The following is a 22,809-nucleotide window of genomic DNA, read 5'->3' as shown; positions in this document are numbered from 1 at the left end:
CAAATTTAATATTGAGCATATCTTCTGTTAGTCGTTTAATCTATCTCATGCGAAGCGAGGTTGATATCATATTGATAAATTTATTACGATCGGAGTGTATATAAAATTCTCAGAATTAGAAGGAAGTTCTTCACTAGGAAGAAAGCTTGGTGGGCTGGGATACTGGATTCTTGTGAATTTTCGGCAAGGAACTGTGTCAAAGAGTTCAATGGTAATATTTTAATCATAATCTAGCAATAATTTTTATAAAATTAAATTTAATTAATATAATGATATACCAGGGTTGCATGTAATGTTTATGTTGTGATAAAATTATTTACAACATAATTTAAATATTAAAGAGCTTTAAATGAGATTTATAATCAGGGTTGACAGATTTATTCACAAAAAAAGGAGAATTTAATTTTAATTCAAAAAAAAATTTATAATTAAAATATTAATTTTTTTTTCTATGTGAATATTTCTATTTAAATGAATATATCTAGACAAAGATATATTAAAAATAATGAAATTTCTTTTATAAATCAAAAGTTTTGCTATATTATTTTTTCTATGGTAAGAAAAAACAGGATTTTCCAAAAAAAAACATAAATTTTGTGATATTCCTTGATAAAATTTCTCAATTTAATTCCATTATAAGCATTCTTTGATTCGAGGGTTTTTCTTAAAATTTATGAAATATTAAATGTAAAAAAAATTACCGTGCAAGAATTCTATAAAAGCTATCCAACCTGTAAGTAACAACTTATGATCGAAAAACAAGGAAAAATAAAATATTTCCAATTTAAGTTTAATCAAATTTAATAATTATAATACAAATTTCTCTTAAAATATATAGATAGATAGATAGATAGATAGATAGATAGATAGATAGATAGATAGATAGATAGATAGATAGATAGATAGATAGATAGATAGATAGATAGATAGATAGATAGATAGATAGATAGATAGATAGATAGATAGATAGATAGATAGATAGATAGATAGATAGATAGATAGATAGATAGATAGATAGATAGATAGATAGATAGATAGATAGATAGATAGATAGATAGATAGATAGATAGATAAATAGATAGATAGATAGATAGATAGATAGATAGATAGATAGATAGATAGATAGATAGATAGATAGATAGATAGATAGATAGATAGATAGATAGATAGATAGATAGATAGATAGATAGATAGATAGATAGATAGATAGATAGATAGATAGATAGATAGATAGATAGATAGATAGATAGATAGATAGATAGATAGATAGATAGATAGATAGATAGATAGATAGATAGATAGATAGATAGATAGATAGATAGATAGATAGATAGATAGATAGATAGATAGATAGATAGATAGATAGATAGATAGTAATTTTATTTAAATTACCCTAAATCAATTTTAGAGCTATTATTATGACCTTCTATAAAATTGTATTATTTAGCCTTTTGATATTCAAGTTAGTAAACAATATTAATATTATTTAAGTAAATTTCATTATTATTTATATTAAAATTATATTAGTTGAAACATAACTTTTTATAAAAATATTTTAATAGAGATACAGTTATTTTTATTAAAAAAATTGCCCTTTTCCCTCCCTCCTCCCCTTTATGACATAAACAATAAGAAATCTAGTATATTGATTAATTTTAAAACTCAACAAATTATGCTTACCCACTTAAAAATAAATAAAAAATTGGATATATTATATATTCTGAGAAATTTAATTCTGAGTTAATTTTTACTTATCAAATTTATCTTTTGGGAATTCATTTAAAATTGCTTTAAGTAATTTTAATTCTGGGTAATTAGAGGAAAAAAAATATATGTTAAAGCTCGAACCTACATACATAAATATTACATATTGGCTTAAGTTTAAAAATGATTTTTGCCAAAATTCTAGAAACTTTAAATGCGACTTTATGATATTATATTCAGATTCCTATCATGTATTTTGAAAATATAACTAATATCTTATATCTAAGATATTGGAAAAACTGAAACTCTAAAACCATAATTCCTGAACATTCTTTGCATTGAATATTATTAAGCTATCTCTATTTGCTAAACTCGGTAGTATTTTCAAACATTCAAACATCTTAAAACATCTTATTAACGTCCAAAATACAAAAATTTTAATTATAATTTATAAAAAACATAACCAGTGAAGCTTTATATATTCATAAGATCTAATAATTTTAACCTCGATGAAAGACATTCTATTCCTTCTTCTTGGCATCTATTTCTCAATATTTTAATTAGTACCTAATATTTTCTCTTTTTAATTCTATAATTTATATTCAAATAAATGTTTTTTTAAGTCAATATTAACTTTAAATATAATAGTAAAATGAATCTATAATATTAATTTTTCAAATTCCTATTCATTCAATAACTAACGTTTAGGTCTCCATAGAGTCTTGTTCTGATCATATTCAATATTATCATCTTCTTTAATATTTTAGTCAATTTTCCTGATGCCGATTTCTGTTTTCGTAAGAATATTAACCCAAATCGACCTTTATCATTGTAAGGAAGAAGTAGAACTAGGTTGGAAATTATTACTTACCACATAATTCACTATTAAAAATGCCTTTTTTCTGAAATTAATTATATCACTTAAAATACTTTGGTCATCACCACCTCGTAAATGCTATTTCTAGTATTATATCACGTGGCCCAAAAAATAAGCAGCCTGTGATCATATGTATTTATTCCTTTTGAAAATATTTTTAATTTTTTTTTATAGTTTTTTTAGAGTATTTTACCAGGTCAAATACTCCTCCGGTCAATTGAATGAATTTGACCAATCAATTGACCGATTTTCCAACTGAATAAAGGCATGAAAAAATTAAAATGCTATAAAATTCTATAAAATTTTTAAATTTCTGAAAGTTTCATAGATTTTTGACTCAACTTAAATTAAAACCATTTTGATGAGCTAATGTACTAATTAAAATTTTTTAAATTTGGAGATTCCCATATATTAAGATAAAATATACTCCCTTACGAAATTTTCGAACAGAAATGGAACCTGGAGTCGCAATCCCGGCTCATTTAAAAAAATTCTGAACCCGAATCTAACCTAAACTCTTTTATTCTAGATAATTTATACAAATTAAAACAGTCATGAATTTTTTTGAACTCGGTTTCAAAAAGAATTCAGTAAATTTAATATTAAAATTTAATATTTAAATATTTGGAAATATTAAAATGATTTCATCAGATATACATATTTTTAAGATCTCAATTATTTTATTACTTTTCTCATTTTAATTTCTTAAATTTCAAAGGTATTTATTAAATGAAAAATGTAATTTTTTTTAACAATCATAAATTAGAAGGCAATATTAATAAATTAATGACGAACGGTTTTATATGGTTCTGGAATTTTGGATAATAAAGGAAATAGCTTTATGAAAATTGAAATGAGAATGATAAGCTGAATGTTTTGTGTAAGTAGAATACCAAATAATAAAAAAATAACATATAAGTGCTGGGTATTAAAGTAATTATAAGCAGGGTTGTGTATTTGACCGGTAAAATACGATTCGGTTAATTGACTGATATTTGACCTGTCAAAGGTCAAATTCAAATGTTTTTTATGCCAATATTAACTTTATGTTGTATATATATATAATATTATTATGAATCTATGTAATATTAAATTTCATAATATTTTATAGTTATTGTTTTGCCCTCCGTGGCAGAGTCTTGTTCCGATTCATATTCAATATCATTATTTTCTTTAATATTTTTATCAATCTTAAGTTATGATATATTCTTACTAATTTTCCTGTTGTAGAAGTTTTCAATCGATTTCTGTTTTTCGTATAAATATTGCCCCAAACCGACCAATTTCTTTATGTAGAAGAAGTCGAACTAGGAAAAGTTAGTAAAATATTAGCTACTTCTCTTGTTGAGCAAGGTGGGCAAAGTGCATTCCACATCCTTGAGACCGAAATCTAAATATTTCTTATGGAAGTTACCACTTTAAACATATTTTGGTTATTAAATGTCACTTTTACTTCTGAATATCACTTAAAATATTTATATCATCACCACCTTGTAAAATACCTAATTCTTGTGCTTCATCAATTCAGTACTAGTAAGAGGCTCCCCTAGACATTGGGAGTCCAATAAATAAGCAGCATTGTGAGCACATGTATTTAGATCATTAATTTCTCTTTTAAAACATACCTTTAATTTTTTTTATCTTCAGATGGATAAAAAATACATGGCATGATCGTATTATATGTCTTTCAAATCAATCATTTCGTTTTTTATGTGGGCCAAATTACATTTATCCCCTTGCACTTTCAACAATAAGGTAGCTAAAGGTTGGAGTATAGATAAAAAATTTTAATTTTTCCTCCAAAATATTTCCTCATTTAATATATTATTAGTAATTTCTATAGGACAAATATCACATATAGCTTCTTCAGCAACTGATGCCTTAGGAGCTTTCTTACATATTTGTATTTGCTCCATACATATTATTGACGATGTCCATCTAGTTTGACTAATTTTACTTAATTATGATGGTATACCATGTTGATTCTTGTTACGGGAAAATACTGCAGCTGGTATGTGTTTACTCTTAAAAAATCTAACAATTTTTTTAAATTTATATGGTAACTGAAGTCGTTCAATCGATAAAAATCTTGAAAGAATAACTGCAATGTATGCGTTATACATCCATAACATTGTATATGATGATAAATAGATTCAGATTTTAGAATTCTCCAGGCTGCTTTAGAACAGCATTATCAGTAACAAAAGAATATAGTTTTACCGGATTCAATCCATCATTTTTAAATTCCTGGGCAATATAATTTGCAGTATGGCGATTTTCCTTAGTATTTAAAAATTTGTAAAATACTGGAACAAACAGCATCACCATTTAATTAATAATACTCTCTTTAATTGATAAGAGAGGAGATTTAATTTTTATATCTGCAACTCTCACCCATATCTCCTGGCGCCTTGTCTAGAAGATATCCAGCCAGCTGCCTTCGCCTAGGTAAATGTATATAGGATTTATTTTTTTTAAATTTTGGATGTAGGAAATTTAAGTGATCTGGAAAGATAAATTGCTCGCATATATAACCTTTGCTAACAATTGATCGAACTCATTCTTTTCTTTGGGATTCATTCTATCTATGAAACCGATTATATAAGATTGAGATTTACATTTAATCGCTTTGATTAGATAAATAAAATAAAATAAAATAAAATAAAATAAAATAAAATAAAATAAAATAAAATAAAATAAAATAAAATAAAATAAAATAAAATAAAATAAAATAAAATAAAATAAAATAAAATAAAATAAAATAAAATAAAATAAAATAAAATAAAATAAAATAAAATAAAATAAAATAAAATAAAATAAAATAAAATAAAATAAAATAAAATAAAATAAAATAAAATAAAATAAAATAAAATAAAATAAAATAAAATAAAATAAAATAAAATAAAATAAAATAAAATAAAATAAAATAAAATAAAATAAAATAAAATAAAATAAAATAAAGTAAAATAAAATAAAATAAAATATAAAATATAAAATATAAAATATAAAATATAAAATATAAAATATAAAATATAAAATATAAAATATAAAATATAAAATAAAATAAAATAAAATAAAATAAAATAAAATAAAGTAAAATAAAATAAAATAAAATAAAATATAAAATATAAAATATAAAATATAAAATATAAAATATAAAATATAAAATATAAAATATAAAATATAAAATATAAAATATAAAATATAAAATATAAAATATAAAATATAAAATATAAAATATAAAATATAAAATATAAAATATAAAAATATATAAAATATAAAATATAAAATATAAAATATAAAATATAAAATATAAAATATAAAATATAAAATATAAAATATAAAATATAAAATATAAAATATAAAATATGAAATATAAAATATAAAATATAAAATATAAAATATAAAATATAAAATATAAAATATAAAATATAAAATATAAAATATAAAATATAAAATATAAAATATAAAATATAAAATATAAAATATAAAATATAAAATATAAAATATAAAATATAAAATATAAAATATAAAATATAAAATATAAAATATAAAATATAAAATATAAAATATAAAATATAAAATATAAAATATAAAATATAAAATATAAAATATAAAATATAAAATATAAAATATAAAATATAAAATATAAAATATAAAATATAAAATATAAAATATAAAATATAAAATATAAAATATAAAATATAAAATATAAAATATAAAATATAAAATATAAAATATAAAATATAAAATATAAAATATAAAATATAAAAAAATATAAAATATAAAATATAAAATATAAAATATAAAATATAAAATATAAAATATAAAATATAAAATATAAAATATAAATATAAAATATAAAATATAAAATATAAAATATAATATAATATAAAACTTTTTACCAGAATTGAATAAATTATTTTGTAAATCTTAACAGAACAACTAAAAAGAAAATTATAAACTCGTAGCAAGTGGAAGTAAAATAAATGAGATTTAATATAATTATACTCATAAAATTTAATTTATTAAAAAATAAACTGTTAAATTAATATATTTTTTTTAGTAATATAATAAATTCCTTAGTTTTTACATTGTAAATTTTTTTAAATTATAATATAAAATTATTATTAAAACGATTCCTTCATGATACAAATAAATTTTTAAATAAATTAACACCTAATAAAATTGATATACATGCTTTTAATAAATACTAGTTAATTATATCAAAAAATATATATTCGCCAATAATATTTTAGAGTATTTGACCGTACGGTCAAATACTCTTCCTATCAAATGATCGACTGCCAACCCTGATTAAAGTTTTCAAAAGCTGAGATTAGATTAAGACTTTTTATTGTTAAGAAAGAGGTGAAGTGAATTATATAAGTTGATTGTTACAGTGGCCCCTACAACGGTGGGGGGGGGGGGGTCCGAAGCAACTGCTTCAGTAAATTTGAGTGGGGGTACTTTTTTTAAAATTTTTTTAAAACTTTTTTTTTAAATTTTCTTTATTATTTAATTCTTTTACTGTTGTTACATCCATCATGATCAAGTTATTTCTGGTTTATAAATGTAATAATAAAATACCCCTCCCCCCAACTTAATATTTAATTTAATATATATTGACGGAAATTTTTCTAATTTTTTTTAAGCATAATATGAATAGATAGTAGTATTCATATTTTAATTTAAACTTATCTTCCTTCCGTCTCTTTTCTTAGGAATCAAATGATCACATAAATATTGTTGGAAAAAGAATTGACAAATTTATAATTGATAAATATCTAGAATTAGGAGCTCTTCAACCTACACATTATTTATTCCCCAAAAATAATAATAATAGAAACAGATCCTTTAATGAAAGCTTTTATGAAAAAACTAATATTGACAATAGCAAAATTGCTAGAAATTGAATTACTTATAGTATTAAAATGAATAAAGTTTTTTGCTTAACATGTCTCTTAGGAGGTCCACACACAAATTCAAAATGGACATGTGAAGGTCTAGATAAATGGCAGAATATTAATCGTGATATATTCTGCATGAATCTTCACAGGCACATATGATGGCCGATTATGGAAGGCTTTCTCACAATAAAAATTCGATATTAAAATTTATAACACCCCAGAAAGAATGTGTAGATAATAACCGCTCTATCATAAGAATTATAATAAGATGTTTAGATTATTTAATATCTCGTAACTAAGCCTTCTGGGGGAACAGGCAACAAGAAGACAATATGATGGCCCTTATTAAGCTTATTGCAGATTCTGAACCTGTACTAAAAATGTATATACAACAAAATGAAGAAAGAAAAAGGGATATAAGGGATTAAAAACGAAATTATATTCAAATCTATTATCATATATTAACATAAATATTCTCATTGAAACCATGAAAATATGGTTATAAAAAAAATTCAAAATGAGATTACATTTAACAGGTGCTTTTCAATCATAGTTGATTCGAAATCAGAAGCAATAACTTTGATAGTAAGATATGTTGAAAATAGTGAGACGCTGAAGCCTGTTGAAAGACTGATTGATATATATTGTACGGGAAATACCACAGGTCTCGATATTAATCATAATATAATATTCAAACTCGGCTCGATAAATTTACCCCTTGAATTTCTAGTTGGGCAAAGTTATGATGGCCCCTCAAACATGAGTGGAAGAATCAATAGTGTGCAGGCCTTGATTAGAGCATATTTGGTGTTATTGTCTTCTATTGAATTTAATCATTGTTCAATTATGCCAATCAATTAAAGAACTTCGAAATGTTCTAGGAATACTAGATAAGTTGAGGGCAGCTTTAACAAATTTAAAGGATTCTGAAGATCCTGCCACTTCCACTATTAGTGCTATAGTCTTTAGAATAGAAAAATTTGATTTTATCTTATCACTTTGTGTTTTGGATAAAATATTGTTGATAACAAGTTTGGCTTGCACAAAATTGCAAACCATTTCGAAGGATATAGGGTTTGCAATAAATCAAATTCAATTGGCAAAAGATTGCTTGATTAAATTGAGAAGTATAATATATATTATTGTCTTAATTATTTTTTAATCTAATAGATAATAACAATGAATTTTTGGATGTTTTTTCAAAGACACAAGATTTTATGAAGGAGAGAAATCTACCTTTTGATTTTGAAAGTTCTAGACTTCAAACATTACATTCCAAAAAAGAGAGGTATATATACTTTCATCATTATATATAGAAATTTTTTTTAACTTTAAAATAGGTGTGTTATATGTTGCACTTCCTACAACCTATGTACTGCCGAAAGAGTCATGAGTAAAATTAAATTAATTAAAACAAGACTTCGTAGTACCAAGAAAAATTCATTTCTCAATAATTTAACCATATTATCAATGGAAAAAAATTTATTTAAACAATTAAATATTGATGAAATTATAAATTCGCTTTCTCTTCCCCTAATTTAATTATTAATTTAAAAATAATATTTATAAAGTATATTTTTTTGCATATTTATATTATATATTAAAAATTGATGCAATAAAAATTATTTTTGGAATTTATGGGTGTCATAAAATAATTATCTTTTCAAGGGGGATGGGGGGGGGGTACTTTTCAGGGTGGTATTCTGCTTCATTCGCTCAGAAAGTGTAGGGGCCACTGGATTGTTAAACAAAGTGAATATAGAAGGTATAGGAAAGATAATAGACGAAAATGGGAACATCAAAAAGGAAAGGCTATTAAGATTAATATAAGAAGTATTAGAAAGTGAAGTAAGACGATGAAAGAGCTGACTCTGGCCTGTCTTCTTTGTCATAGGGAAACGCAAGACATAAAACTAGAGGGGGGGGTAAGGAGTTTAAAGAGTCCACTACCATTAGAATATAACGGAAGTGTAGAAGAGTAAATGTATATGAAAGTGGTAGTAGAATATGGTAATTTTTGTTTTATAATATTTGTAAATTTTATACTAATTTTGTTTTAGATTTTTTTGGGGGGGGGAGGGGGGGGGTGGAGTGAGATCCTGTTTAGATGTGCCTGGGTGAATACACGTATGATAATTCGCCGAGTAAAGAAAAAAATTCACAATCTAATTAATTTACCAAACAATCTTTGAAAAATTATGGAATATGTCTATTTTATATATATGATAATCCGATTGTGATTATACCAGAAAATAAAATGAAGACATTCACAAAACTTAAAGGCATAAAAAAAGACATTCTAAAGGACAGAATTTTATTTTCTGATAAAAGTATCAAGACTATGATTGATGCATTTGCTGACTTTAAAAGAATGGAGCTTTTCTTGTTAAAAAGTCCGATTTAGGTCGATTTAAAAAAAGGCCTGATTAAAATTTTAGTCAAAATAATACAAGCCTCGAAATTTGGAAAATAGATATCCAAACCATTCTGTCATCTATGAGCAACGTCTCCATGTTTACATAATATTATTTGGTTATAATCCTAATCGGGCTGTTTTTAAAAATCGATCTGAATTAGGATTTTTAACAATGCTAGGGATAAAGATGAAAATATTTAGAAAATCTGTTTATATCATTATTTAATTTATTGTAATTCGATATTAACATTAATAGGTCAGCGCTGAAAGATCATATAAAATTCATTATTTCTACAAAAATGATTAAAGGTTAACCGAACACATTTCAGTAGATATATCACTTTTATATGATTAAATAAGATTTCTAAAAGGAATACATAATTTTTTGTATTTGTACAATATAAAATTTTAAATTTATTATTATTTAATAATATTGTAAAAAGATATTAGGTTTCGAACTTATATCAATTATCTGTTTAGGATAAAGTAAAAAGTCTCTGTGTTCTGGTTTAAGATTTCTACTTATATAATCATGATTATCCTAACCAACTAATTTTGTTTATAGGCTTAATCGGTTCAAAACCTTGTAATTAGCTCTTCTACAGGGTTCAGTCTTATTAGACGACGGATATTTGATTTTTATTTGTTTCTCATTTCCTTTGAAAATCAATTAATGCAGTCATATATTTATAATGATCAAAATATTATATAATGCGAGCTGGATTACATCTAAACATTAAATCGGAGTGGATTGGGCCAAAAAATATTTTACCAAAAAAAGATCAAACTCAACTGATAAAATATTTCTTTTAAAATTTTTTTTTTATACCTATTAAAACTTTGACCGGTTCTAGGAGAAGCATAATTAATATTTCGATTGTGTTTATTTTCTATAGATAATAAATTTCTTTATAAAGTGTTTCTTAACGCCTCCACCCTCTAACAAGGAAATATATAAACCATCGTTCATATATTAATTTATTAAAACGAAAATAATTTTTTATATTATTATATATTAATCCTACCCCAAATATCTCTATCCTTTTATACTTACCCAATCTTCTTCCAAAAGTTAGTTTAGAAAATTGAACGCCAGAGATCCACTGCGTCGCTGCCATTCAAATATTTGTTCATTTCTTTCTATATAAGGATAATTGATGCTACCTAGAAAAATTGATTACTTTCTTTTATGCCTATGCATAGCCATTACTTTGCTAAGGGAGTGGGAAAACATCATTAAATTAGAGCGCGTTTTCTTAAATATTTATTGTAGGTAATAGATTGGTATTGAAGCAAATTCAGAAACCTTATTCAAGGCGTAGCCTGGGGTTTTCTGACTTTTCACCCAAATTTTTAGAGGGTTATAGGCTTGTTTATTGCAGATCTTTGGCCTTATAGTTACATACATTCTTTTGAAAATAATTTTACTTTTATACTATTAATATTTTTAAAAGCTTTTTTTTCAATTTGATTTTAATTATTTAAATTTTTAATTTCAAATATACAAGGTGTTTAAAAAATATATATCTAAAATTGTATAAATTAAAATATTAAAAAACTGTGGATGGGGATTAAAAAATTATTGTGTCAGGAATAGAACTAAGGATGCAGATAAAATTAAATCTATATTTCAAAAGATTTTCTTTATCTGAGATATAATTTTTTTTAGGATCTCCATTGATTTTTGTTAACTTTTTATCTAAATTTTTATAAAAATAGATTTTCATTTTCGCCGAAGTTTCTTAATGTGGTGGTAACAAAGGGTAAAAAAAGGTACATATTTTAATTGCGAATATTTGTTATATTTGAATTATTCGGCAGCCGCGTACATTGTGAACATTCCATTTTGCAAACACGTCTATACAGGTATAATTTCATTCCAAAGATTGCACATTCGACCAAGGTGACGTTTCTGGTATTTAATCCGATTGGTGCTAAGGTGGAAGGAATGTTGGCTGATAGAAACTAGTGGATTAATTTATTTATTGTCCGATGACGGGAGTGTCTGCGCGTAGAATTTTAAGTGTAAAGAATGATGCTCTTTATTGTCAATCTGAGTGTTGCTAAGGGATGCATGAGTGTGATGTGACAATATTGCAGTTAGGACAGAGTTCTAAGGATATCCAGAGTTCTTCATAGGGATGTATATGTCTAAGTTTTGATGGGAATGGCCTTGAGCTAAGGTCGTCTGATTGCTGATCATAGGGAGAAAATTGACGGAACCTGCAAATAGTTGAAAGTTAAATTTTTATAAAGGAAACTTTTTGGGTGAAATGTTATTGGTAATATATTATTATCCTATATTGTTAAAACTGTCTGGAGATCAAGATTTAATAAAAATGTTAATTGGTTTAATAACTCATTCGAAGAAATGTATGATATAGCTTTGAAAGAAAGGGAAGCTTGTTTCCATAACAAGGGGGATAATTTGTTGTTTAAAACTTTTAAACAGTCCTTGATTGTGTTTTCAGGAGAGAATAATTAATCAAGATGTATAAAGACTGCCGAAGATCTGAGTGCATGAAGAATTTTAGGTATATATAAAAGAAATTCTTTATTAAAAAATATATATGATGAGTTAGGAGCAATAGGATTAATGACTTTAGGTCTTGTATTGTTTATATTAAATAGTTTAGAAAGGAGTTTACTGCTTTAGTTTATCCAATGTGGTTGAGTTGGGATCTGTTAATAAAATGAATTCTCCTTGTGTATATGATAAGGATGGAAAGCAAAGTTCGCACTTGCTGATATTAAGTGATAGTACTGTTATTGGTTCTAAATTTTAGGTTATAATGGAAACCTTTATTAATTTCTAATAATGAACAAGCAACAGTCCCATCATCTAGGTACTAGATGTAATTTATATCAAATACTATTTTTTGTATCCCTAAGCAGAATAAGGTAGGTCTAAGAGGGGATCATTTGTTGAATGCTTTCTTACGATTGAATAATATTTTTGTAAAATTTGAGGGCTGATGGGGCGGAATAGCAGTTTAAGATGAATTGTGTATTTTGGTGTAAACTTGAATGAAAACTAGTGTGTTGTATGGATACTGTTAAAGGCGTTATTAAAATCAAATTTTAAAATAGATCTTGTCATCTACATTTTAGAGTACAATTTAAGTAGAATGAGAAGCAGTGGCACAGCCATTCTTTGCCCCATAACCAAATTGGTGGTATTGTAATAAAGCATTGAGATGGACTTTAATTCTGTTACTTATCATTTTAGATGCTTTTCTACGGATGACTTAACTAACAAAATTGGGCGTATGCCACTGTTTAAAGATATCAGTGGCACCCCAAATAAAAACATATTGTATTCATTTTTTTGAAAGAGAGAGGGATGGGTATGTGTGTAGAAGGAATTTTATATTGACATGTTAATGAAAATTTTTTTAATTTCTCAAAAGAGGGAGTTCTATCTGGCTAAGTTTATGATGTACTATGAAATTAATGTCTGATACTAGTGATTTTAAATAGCTTCATTTTGGCAGATTTATATAAAGCAACTAAATATTTTATCAAGTATTTCACTAATCTGAAGAATTTTCTCATGGATGTTACAAAGTTAGCGTAATCTATATGTTTAGGCAATATTTTTCTGGCTACGATATTTAGTTAGCCGTTTTAAAGACTTTGTTCAAGTGGAGCTATTTAACAACATAATCTGATAATATTAATTTAACTATCGAAACAAAAATTAATGTTAATTTCATAATTATTATGTGGAATTTTAATTATCGACAATTATTTTAAAAATTATTTTTATTGTGATTTTAAGAAAAAAATATTTCCGCACCTTATACATTAATTATAATATTCTATGTAATAACCTTATAATCCAAATCATTATAAAACAAAAAGAATATACCCCATACAAAATATATATAAATATTAATTTATATAATATTGTTGGCAAGGGAAAATGCATTACCCAAAATGTTTATGACATAATATTTATAAAGAAAATGAATATCAAAATGCTAATTCCAAAACTATAATAATTATATAAATATTAATAATTCAAATTTTTAATAACATATGGATCGATTTTCATTTTGGCAGTGTCTTTGAAAGCATAACTACACCCCAACCTTTATTAAACTATATGAAAAAAAGAAATAATTATTAATTTAACTATGAATAATAATATTTTTGTTAAACCACTTTGATGTGGAATTTTTTCTGTTCGACTTACTAATTAATACCTGATGGACTGGTCGTATTTCAAATTCAATTTTTTATAAAATATTATAATGACTATGTAAACTAGAGGAATTTGCCAGCAGACTCTTCCTTTAGGTTGGTCCATCCTCATAACTAAATATTTTCTCTTAGAAAAAAAAGTGATTTAATTTATTTCATTTCGAAATACCTAAAATCTTAAAATATCACATTTAAAATTCTAATGGTCAAAAGTTATTGAATTTTTATAAATTATCAATCTAAGAAATTGACATTTACAAATTAGATAAAATATTAACAAAAAACGTAATTTATATTATAAATTATTTTACATTGTTGACTTACATTTAACTCTAAATAAACTTTAAAAATAACGACTATTCTGATTTATCCCAAAAAATGCAATTTTTAAACTCTAACTAAAACTTCAAAGCAAAAAAAGAACTCATATAAATTTTTTATTTTCGATTCTTATTTGAACAGATTTTTAGTTTAATTAATATATTATGCGCTCAACTTTGAGAGTTTAAAAAAATAAAATTCATCTCAAAATTTAACAGATTTTATTTGTATACAAACAAATAAGCTGATTTACAAATTAGCTGGTGAGTATTAATTTCAGAGGCTTAGACAATTTTCAAAGTAGCTAACTTGCTAAATAATGATCTGATTTACAAATTATCTAGCTTAACTAGTTTACAAAATAAAACAGAAATTTCACAAATTACCCAGCAAGTTTATAAACTAAGCTAATAAACAAGCTAGCTAGGGAATATACAAGCTAAACTTATTCCAATCATGTTCACTGACCACACAGCTTTCCTCATAAAAAGCCAATTCCCAATCCTACAAAACCTTATAAAATTTTATAATAAAATTTCTTATGGATTGGCTTCCGAATCCATCAGGCTATTACTATTTGACACAAAATCAATAAATTCCGAAAATAAATAAATAGTATGTTGCTAAACTTATGGATTTAGCCAATTTTAAATTAAAAATTTAGTCGAAATAATAATAAGCAAAAGTAGAGATTTGGATATTAGATGTTCAAATCTTTCTGCCACTAATGAACAAAGCCTATATAATTGCGTAATATTTTTAATCTAAAATGTTTGGGTACCGTTTTTAAAAATCGGGCCGTTTAACAATGCGAATAAGGACGTTCAACAATCACAATTCAAAAGGAATTTTCCCTTCTGTGGAAAATAATATCTTCAAAAATTAAGGATTCCCCAGCCATGATTTTCTTTACCCTCTAATCGGTATCTGAATCAACTGAGGTTACAAATAAGCCATTACACATGGTATTCATATCCATCTCCAAACAACCCTAACGATAATTTCTTAAATTTAATTTTTCAAAAGCTTTCACACTTTTATCAGGCTAATCAGATGCTCATTAAAGTTGCAGGAATATATTTAAATTTTATGGATATTTTTTTTTCCAAATATGGTATTCGTCGCTAGCAATATTTGATTGGTATACATATTTTTTGCATAATATTACCTATAATATATTATTAATTAATATAATAAAGTTAATTCAAAATTAATTTGATACTATCAATAATATTTAGAAAAAATTATTCTGAAAAGTATAGAAATATGAGGTTTTATGTGTTTGGGGATGGGAGCATAAGTAACAAAGGTTCAATAATAAAATAAATCTTATAATATTTCTAATTAATTTAAATTATCATATATATATTTTCTCTTATAATAACAAAAGTATCTGCAACTAGTTAATAATATTTAATAATAAATACACTATATACTCTATACATACCGATATCAAAGCTTTGGAACTATCATCTGTTCTTAATTTAAAGCATAAATATTTATTAAATGGCTTTTCATAATTAATTTCAATTGTCGGAGAATCAATCGGATCATATTCATTATAACTAGGATCTCTAACCCCAAGTGTCACAGGTTTCATGTTTTGCTTCAAAATGTGTGAAGTCTTTGAACTTTTATAAGGGTTCATTAAACTTACTTTACATCTAAAGGTTTAAAGAAAAATAAGATAATATATTTTTTAAATAAATTTAACTTGTTAATAAATTTTAAAATAATAATTTACTCCATATTAATCGGGATCATTAAATAAGCAGCTTCACAGTTTGAATCCACTTCAAATGTTAATCCACGTCCAAACTCTATATTTAAAAATATATTTAATAAATTTAAATTTATTAATTTTATAGAAGAAAACTATTTATAACATTTTTAGTTATAGGTTCTTACAATAGATTTTAAAATAATTTTTAAGATTCATTAAATTTTTGTAAAAGTTTTTAAATTAACAATCCATTTATAAGAACTATGTTAAAATTAGCAAAATTTGATTTTATGAGAAATCTATTAAAGCAGTATAGTAACTTTTATAATATACTAACAATTTTAAATAAAATATCCTGAAACATAATTATAAAATCCATATAAAAAAATTATATCTTACTTTAATATAAAAATCAATCATATAATAATATAAAATTCTTATTATAAACGGTTAAAATATCATGGGCAAAGGATCAATGTAATATTTAACATATCAATTTGCATTTTTTGATATAGATAGAAAAAGTATCTTGGTTAATAGTATTTGTCTTGATTATTGAGCATAAATAATTTAAAAAATTTGTTTATTAAAGGAGAAAAATGCCAATTTGTTGATAAATGATTAAAGTGATCTAGTAGTTAAATATTTTTAAATATATTTTTATCTTCCTTGTTTGTTAACAAAACTTTGGATTATAGCATATAGAAACAATTACATATAACATCCATAATTATCTAAATTAAACATGCAGCGATATTATATTGGAAAAAATATTAATAATATTGAAGTGCTGCCTAGTGTTGCGTAATCTGCTAATTTCGGCCGACTACAAAACGGCAATGCCGATATTTTAGGTAAAAAAAATCAGCTAGGCTTAATTAGGTTTAACCTAAAAATCGACGAAACATAAATAGACAGCCTAAAAATCAGCCAAACCTAATTAGGCTTAGTCTAAAAATAGGCTAAAACTAAATAGTAAAAATTTCTTCATCAGCTAATCGTACGTCAGCGTTCCGTAAGATATGCCTGCCTAGCATTAATTATTATTTATTTATTTTAGTAAAATAATTTATTATTTATATTTAATGTAAATATTTTATTATTATCAACAAATAAACATCATGAAATGATTTAATGTTTTTTATTTATATTATTATATTATGTCGTCGGGGTGGCCTAGTGGGTTGTGATGTATGCTTGGAAACAGAAGGTACCAGGTTCTATCCTGATAAGGAACGTAAAAATTTTCAGGTTTTTCTTCGATGGCTGATGTGTAAAGACATATGGTAAGATAAATTTTGGAGCTTAGAGATAACACCACGGTCACTGACAGGCTTGGAGAGCCGGGTGCTAAGATACTTGTCCAATAAACTAAATGAAGGAAGGAAAATATGAATATGAAAGCTAGGGCGTTACCTCCGTGGGACGCACAGGGTGTAGACCTACATCTGTGAAAAGTAAAATAAAGGTCAAAGCAAAGAAGACAAGGTTAGCAAGTTATATTGTACACCTAAAGGTATGACGAGAGAATTAGCATCAAAAAGAGAAAGGTTGATATAGCATGCTTACAAGAGACTAAATTGAAAGGTAAGAAGACTCTAATGATTGGTAATGTATATAAATTGTACTATAATAAAATTGTTAGTAATAGGAACGATGTCGGCATCATCCCCAATCAAGATCTAACCTCCTCAGTGGTAGAAGTTAACTGAATCTCTGAGAGACTAATGAAAATTAAACTCACATCCTTTCAGCTCCTCAAACGGGTTGCAGAGAAGAAGAGAAAGATGACTTTAGAGCTATCCTTGATGAAGCTATGATAGAAATTCCTAAAGATGACCTAGTCATAATAGGTGGTGACTTAAATGCGCATGTGGGAAAAGCAAGAAATAGTTACAAAAGGCATCATGTTGGTTTTGGATATGGAGAAAAAAATAATGAAGGAGAGCATGTACTGAAATTTACGCAAGCCTTTGACCTAGCCTTAACCAACACCTACTATAGGAAAAAAGACAGTTATTTAGTAACATATGAAAGTGGTACAAGAAAAACACAGATAGAACATGCTTATCTCTTGCAGAGGATTCTCGCAGAAGATTAAAAGATGTAATACACTGCAAAGTCATCCCAGGAGAAGATATTGCCGTGCAAACACAATCTAGTCACAGATTTACACCTCACAAATAAATCCACTCAAAACATAAACCTTGAAACATGCATCAAATGGGGTAGATTAAAATCAATGAAATGCCTTTTCAATGAAAACATTGAAACAATAGATTCTTTACAAGTCGTGAAAAAATGTGGACCAAATAGCACTGCCAAATCGACACTAGGCTTGACAAGAGGAGGCAACAAATCATACAAAAAACTATGGTGGTGAGCCCTACATAAAATATGGTACAAATCCAAAAACCCAGATGATAGACAAAATGCAAAAAATCCAAAAGAATAGCTACAAAGGCGGTGGCTAGAGCCAAAGCAATGGCATACGATTACGAAGAACTACTTATTAAAGAGGGGCAAAATAAAATATACAGATTAGCCAAACAGGGAGAAAAGAAATCTAGGGATATAAATGAAATTCTATAATAGAAAATATATATGATTCTAAAACTATTAATGTATATATGATTCTAAAACTATTAATGTATATAACTATGCATTCACAGTTAGCAAAATTTTGTATATAAACGCGAAATCGCATTGAGTCCGAATTCAGGGTAAGATTTTTATGAAAAGAACTTAAAAACCATATGAATATTATTTATCAATATGATAAAATCAACATCCTATAAATTTAAGTTAAGATTTTGATGTTTATAAACATACAATCTATTTTTTTATAATCCATTAGCGTCAAAAAAATTCAAAAAACTTTAAAAATAACTATTATGAAAATTGTCACTTATCGACAGGGACGAGAATCCGAACCCACCTGAATCCTCCCGAATCAATATTTCACCAAACCCGAACCGAGACACTTTTTTTAATTTAGGTTTCAGGGTTCAAGTATTTTTTTTTAATTTTAAAAATTTTATTTTTTTTATTTTAAACTTTCATTCTATTTATTTTAAATTTACGTTAAAAATAATATAATATAAAAAACATGTAATTTACGATTTTTATTTATAAAAGATTTCCTATTTAAAAAGAGTTCTTATTCAAAACAATAATTATTTTTGTTATATTTAATAATTTTTTAAATTATATTGTAGTATTATTCGGTTTAGAAATGGAGTGCTCCACTTATTCAAATGTTTAAATTGAGAAAATCAACAAGTTTAAAATTAAATATAGGAAAAACTTATTGATCAATTTTGACAATAACTTGCGAAAAAATTAATATTTTTTAATCTAGTTTTTATTTTTATATATATTGGGAATAAATAAGTTATTAAATTCAAAAATTTTGAATGTTTAAAATGAAAAAATCAAAATTAAAATTTAATCAATTATAGGAAAAATTTATTGATCAATTTTGACAATAATTTTAGCAAAAATTATTATTTTTTATCTAGTTTTTATTTATATTTATATTGGGAATAAATAAGTTATTATCCACTTCTAACTCAAATATTTTGAGAATGTAGAGTGCAGCACTTTTCTAGACCGACGATATATAATAAATTATAATTATGATGATAATTATTTTTATGAGGATACTAATTAAAATAAATTTTTTAAGAAATGTTCTATTATTTTAACTAATTTTAATAAGTCACTTTTTTTCTGATCTCCAAGCTCTGAACTTTTTCACTGAACCCAAACCCAAATTCGAACCCATTTTTTTAGAAGGAGAGTTCTCGTCCCGGCCTATCGATGGTACATCTTCATTCAATTTTTAATTTAACATTTTTACAATCTATATTTTTACCCATTTGAGTCAAAAAAAATTGAAAAATAATAAAAATAACGATTAATTGTCAGTTATCTATGGTACATCTTCATGAAATTTTATCTAAACATTTTGGCAATACTTATTTTGTTAAAAAATTTAAAAAAACATAAAAAATTACGATTATGACAATTTTTACTTTTATATGGTACATCTTAATTGAAATTTTAATATAACATGTTAATAATACATATTTTTGCCCATTAGCGTCAAAATAAATCTAGAATTTAAAACCCATTATGATAATTGTCATTTTTCCATGGAACATCTTCATGGAATTTATAATTTAACATCTTTACAATATAAATTACCCTAAAATTTCAAAAATGTTAAAAAATAACGAATATGACAATTGTCATATTAAAATATTATCCTTAAAAAGATCATTATAAATAACACAAAAAAAGTTTAATATATATTTTTTTTAAATTATTTAGAAAAAACAACCTCTATTAATATACTTATCAAAATAGATAATTTTACAAAAATGATAAAAAAACTACAAAATAAAATAAAATTTACAAAAAAGATTTATTTACAAAGAAGATTTAAAATTCTTATCAAATCAAAATATGTTTAAATATCTTTTTGAACTTCAAAAAATATTTTTTGCTTAAAATTTTAGGCGTGAAAATCACTAATAAATTGTAACAAAAACAATATTACAATAAGCACATCATTTTTTTTATTAAAAAAATATTTTTATTTCATAATGTAATAATCTAAATAAAAAAATATTAAATCATATTATGATGTTTATTTGTTCATAATAATAAAATATTTACACTAATTATAAATAAAATAAATTATTTTACTAAAATAAATAAAAATAATTAATACTAGGCAGCCATATCTTACGGAACGATGACGTACTATTAGCCGATGCAGAATTTTTGACTAATTTAGTTTTATCCTATTAATAGGCTCCTAATTAGTTTTAGCCGATTTTTAGGCTAAACCTAGAACTCAATTTATATGGTATACAATCAGGGAAAAAGTAGGAATAGTAAGGAAATATAATAATAATATTTTTTGTGTCAAGGCCAGAATGGCCTATATTTTATTAATAATATAATATTACTCTGCATTACTCTAACACTTATATAACATGTTCAAGATTATGGACTTACTTAAAAGATTCAATTTTAAACAAAATGATATCTCACATAATTATTAATATTTGTAAAAAAAATAAGCAAAGATCTCCAAAATAAAAAATATCACAGGAAAAAGTCATTAAAAACAAAATTCTATTTTGAATTAAAAATCAAAGAGATAAATTGTTTTTATCAAAATCAGGCATGAGGTACAATAATAGTTTAATAAGGCAATTATTTTACTAATAGCTTCAGCTTGTAACGATCTTTGTATGGGTGTTCCTAGAGTACCTGGTATGACTACTAGAACTCGACAATTACTAGGAGCTTGAAAATAATATATATTAAAATATAAAAAAAATTATTATATATACTTTAAATTATATTTTTATTACAAGATTTATGAGAGAATAAAATATGTATTTTTTTAAAATCTTTTATCCAGTTTCAATTTGAACAACATAGAAAAAAAAAGTTTAAGGAAAAATGTCAATTCCCCTATTTTTACAAATCCTTCAAAAACAAAGTTCATAAATAAATATTTTTTTAAAATTAATTTTTATACTTCTTAATTAATATTATTTAAATGCAATTTTTTATGGGCCAAAATATAAGGAAAATCGGGGATAGTGCAATCCAGAGGCAGGTAATTTCTTCCCAAACTTTGAATTTAAAATAAACCTTATAAATATATTTAAATTAGTTGCTCCAACGTTTTTTAAATTGTTTCGCAGAAATATGTTTATGAAAAGTTCTAATACAAATTTAAATTTTAACACTAATTTTTTACATTTTTGCTTAGTAAGTTTATTTTATAAAGTAATGAGACTAAATATCAATTTTAAACAATAAATTAATCTTAATATTATCATATATATGTGAAGAAAGTTTTTACGAGGTGCTTACTATCCATTTTTAAACAGGGATATATTTTTAATAAAAAAAATTTAACTATATTTATAAGAATACTAGAAGCCAAAAGTTAGTCACGAATGAAAATATGGATATGGCTGCTTATTTTTTGTAATTTAATACAGTTTTGAATGACATGAATGAATCTGGTACATCTAAAATATTTGAATATTTTCATTTATTTACTCAGGTATAAGATTTTTATATAAATTTTTTAAATCTAAAAATAAAATAGAGCTATAAAACACACCGCAAAAGGATAAAAGGAACTACAGGTGTTTTAATTATGTTAAATTTTATATTAATAAAAAACTCTATTTCTTAAATAATAATTTCTACCAAGATATATATGCATAAATTCGTTAAAATATTTAGGAAAATTTGCTTCATCTATTTATAACACTTAATTTTTTATTGATAATATATCCCCTTCCTAATTAGTTTTTGATTAAACGATTTTTTATTTTAAAACAGCAAAAATTCCATAATTTTGTATTATTACTTAGTGAAATGAAATGTAAAGATCAATATAAGAAATTATTCGCTAAAAAAATATTATTAAAATTTTAAGAGGAAAAAAAATGTTTTAATCTTTGTAAATTTGTAAGAGGTAATGTATGTATGAATGATTTTAGTATAATTAAAAAATATATTTTGAATTATCTAATACAAATTATTAGCTAAAGGAACTAATATTGAGAAAAAGAGCCATAAATGAAAGCCGTAATGCTTGATATCTATTAGT

The 22,809-nt window shown here is 24.3% G+C and overlaps 1 protein-coding gene across 1 annotated transcript in view; it reads right to left on the bottom strand.

Moving 5' to 3' along the window:
- The window catches only part of LOC135926664 (mucin-17-like), a 114,917-nt gene that overhangs the window by 13,381 nt on the left and 78,727 nt on the right, over positions 1–22,809 (bottom strand). Inside the window, exon 17 of the mRNA XM_065462593.1 lies at positions 21,396–21,479. Coding sequence (XP_065318665.1) covers positions 21,396–21,479 — 84 coding nt within the window. The remainder of the gene's footprint in view (positions 1–21,395; positions 21,480–22,809) is intronic.

This window comes from Gordionus sp. m RMFG-2023, chromosome 3, assembly GCF_954871325.1.
Source record: "Gordionus sp. m RMFG-2023 chromosome 3, tfGorSpeb1-WG-v2, whole genome shotgun sequence".
Lineage (NCBI taxonomy): Eukaryota > Metazoa > Nematomorpha > Gordioida > Chordodea > Parachordodidae > Gordionus > Gordionus sp. m RMFG-2023.
The sequence above is the reverse complement of the archived record's forward strand: the minus strand, read 5'-3'. Positions and strand labels throughout refer to the sequence as shown.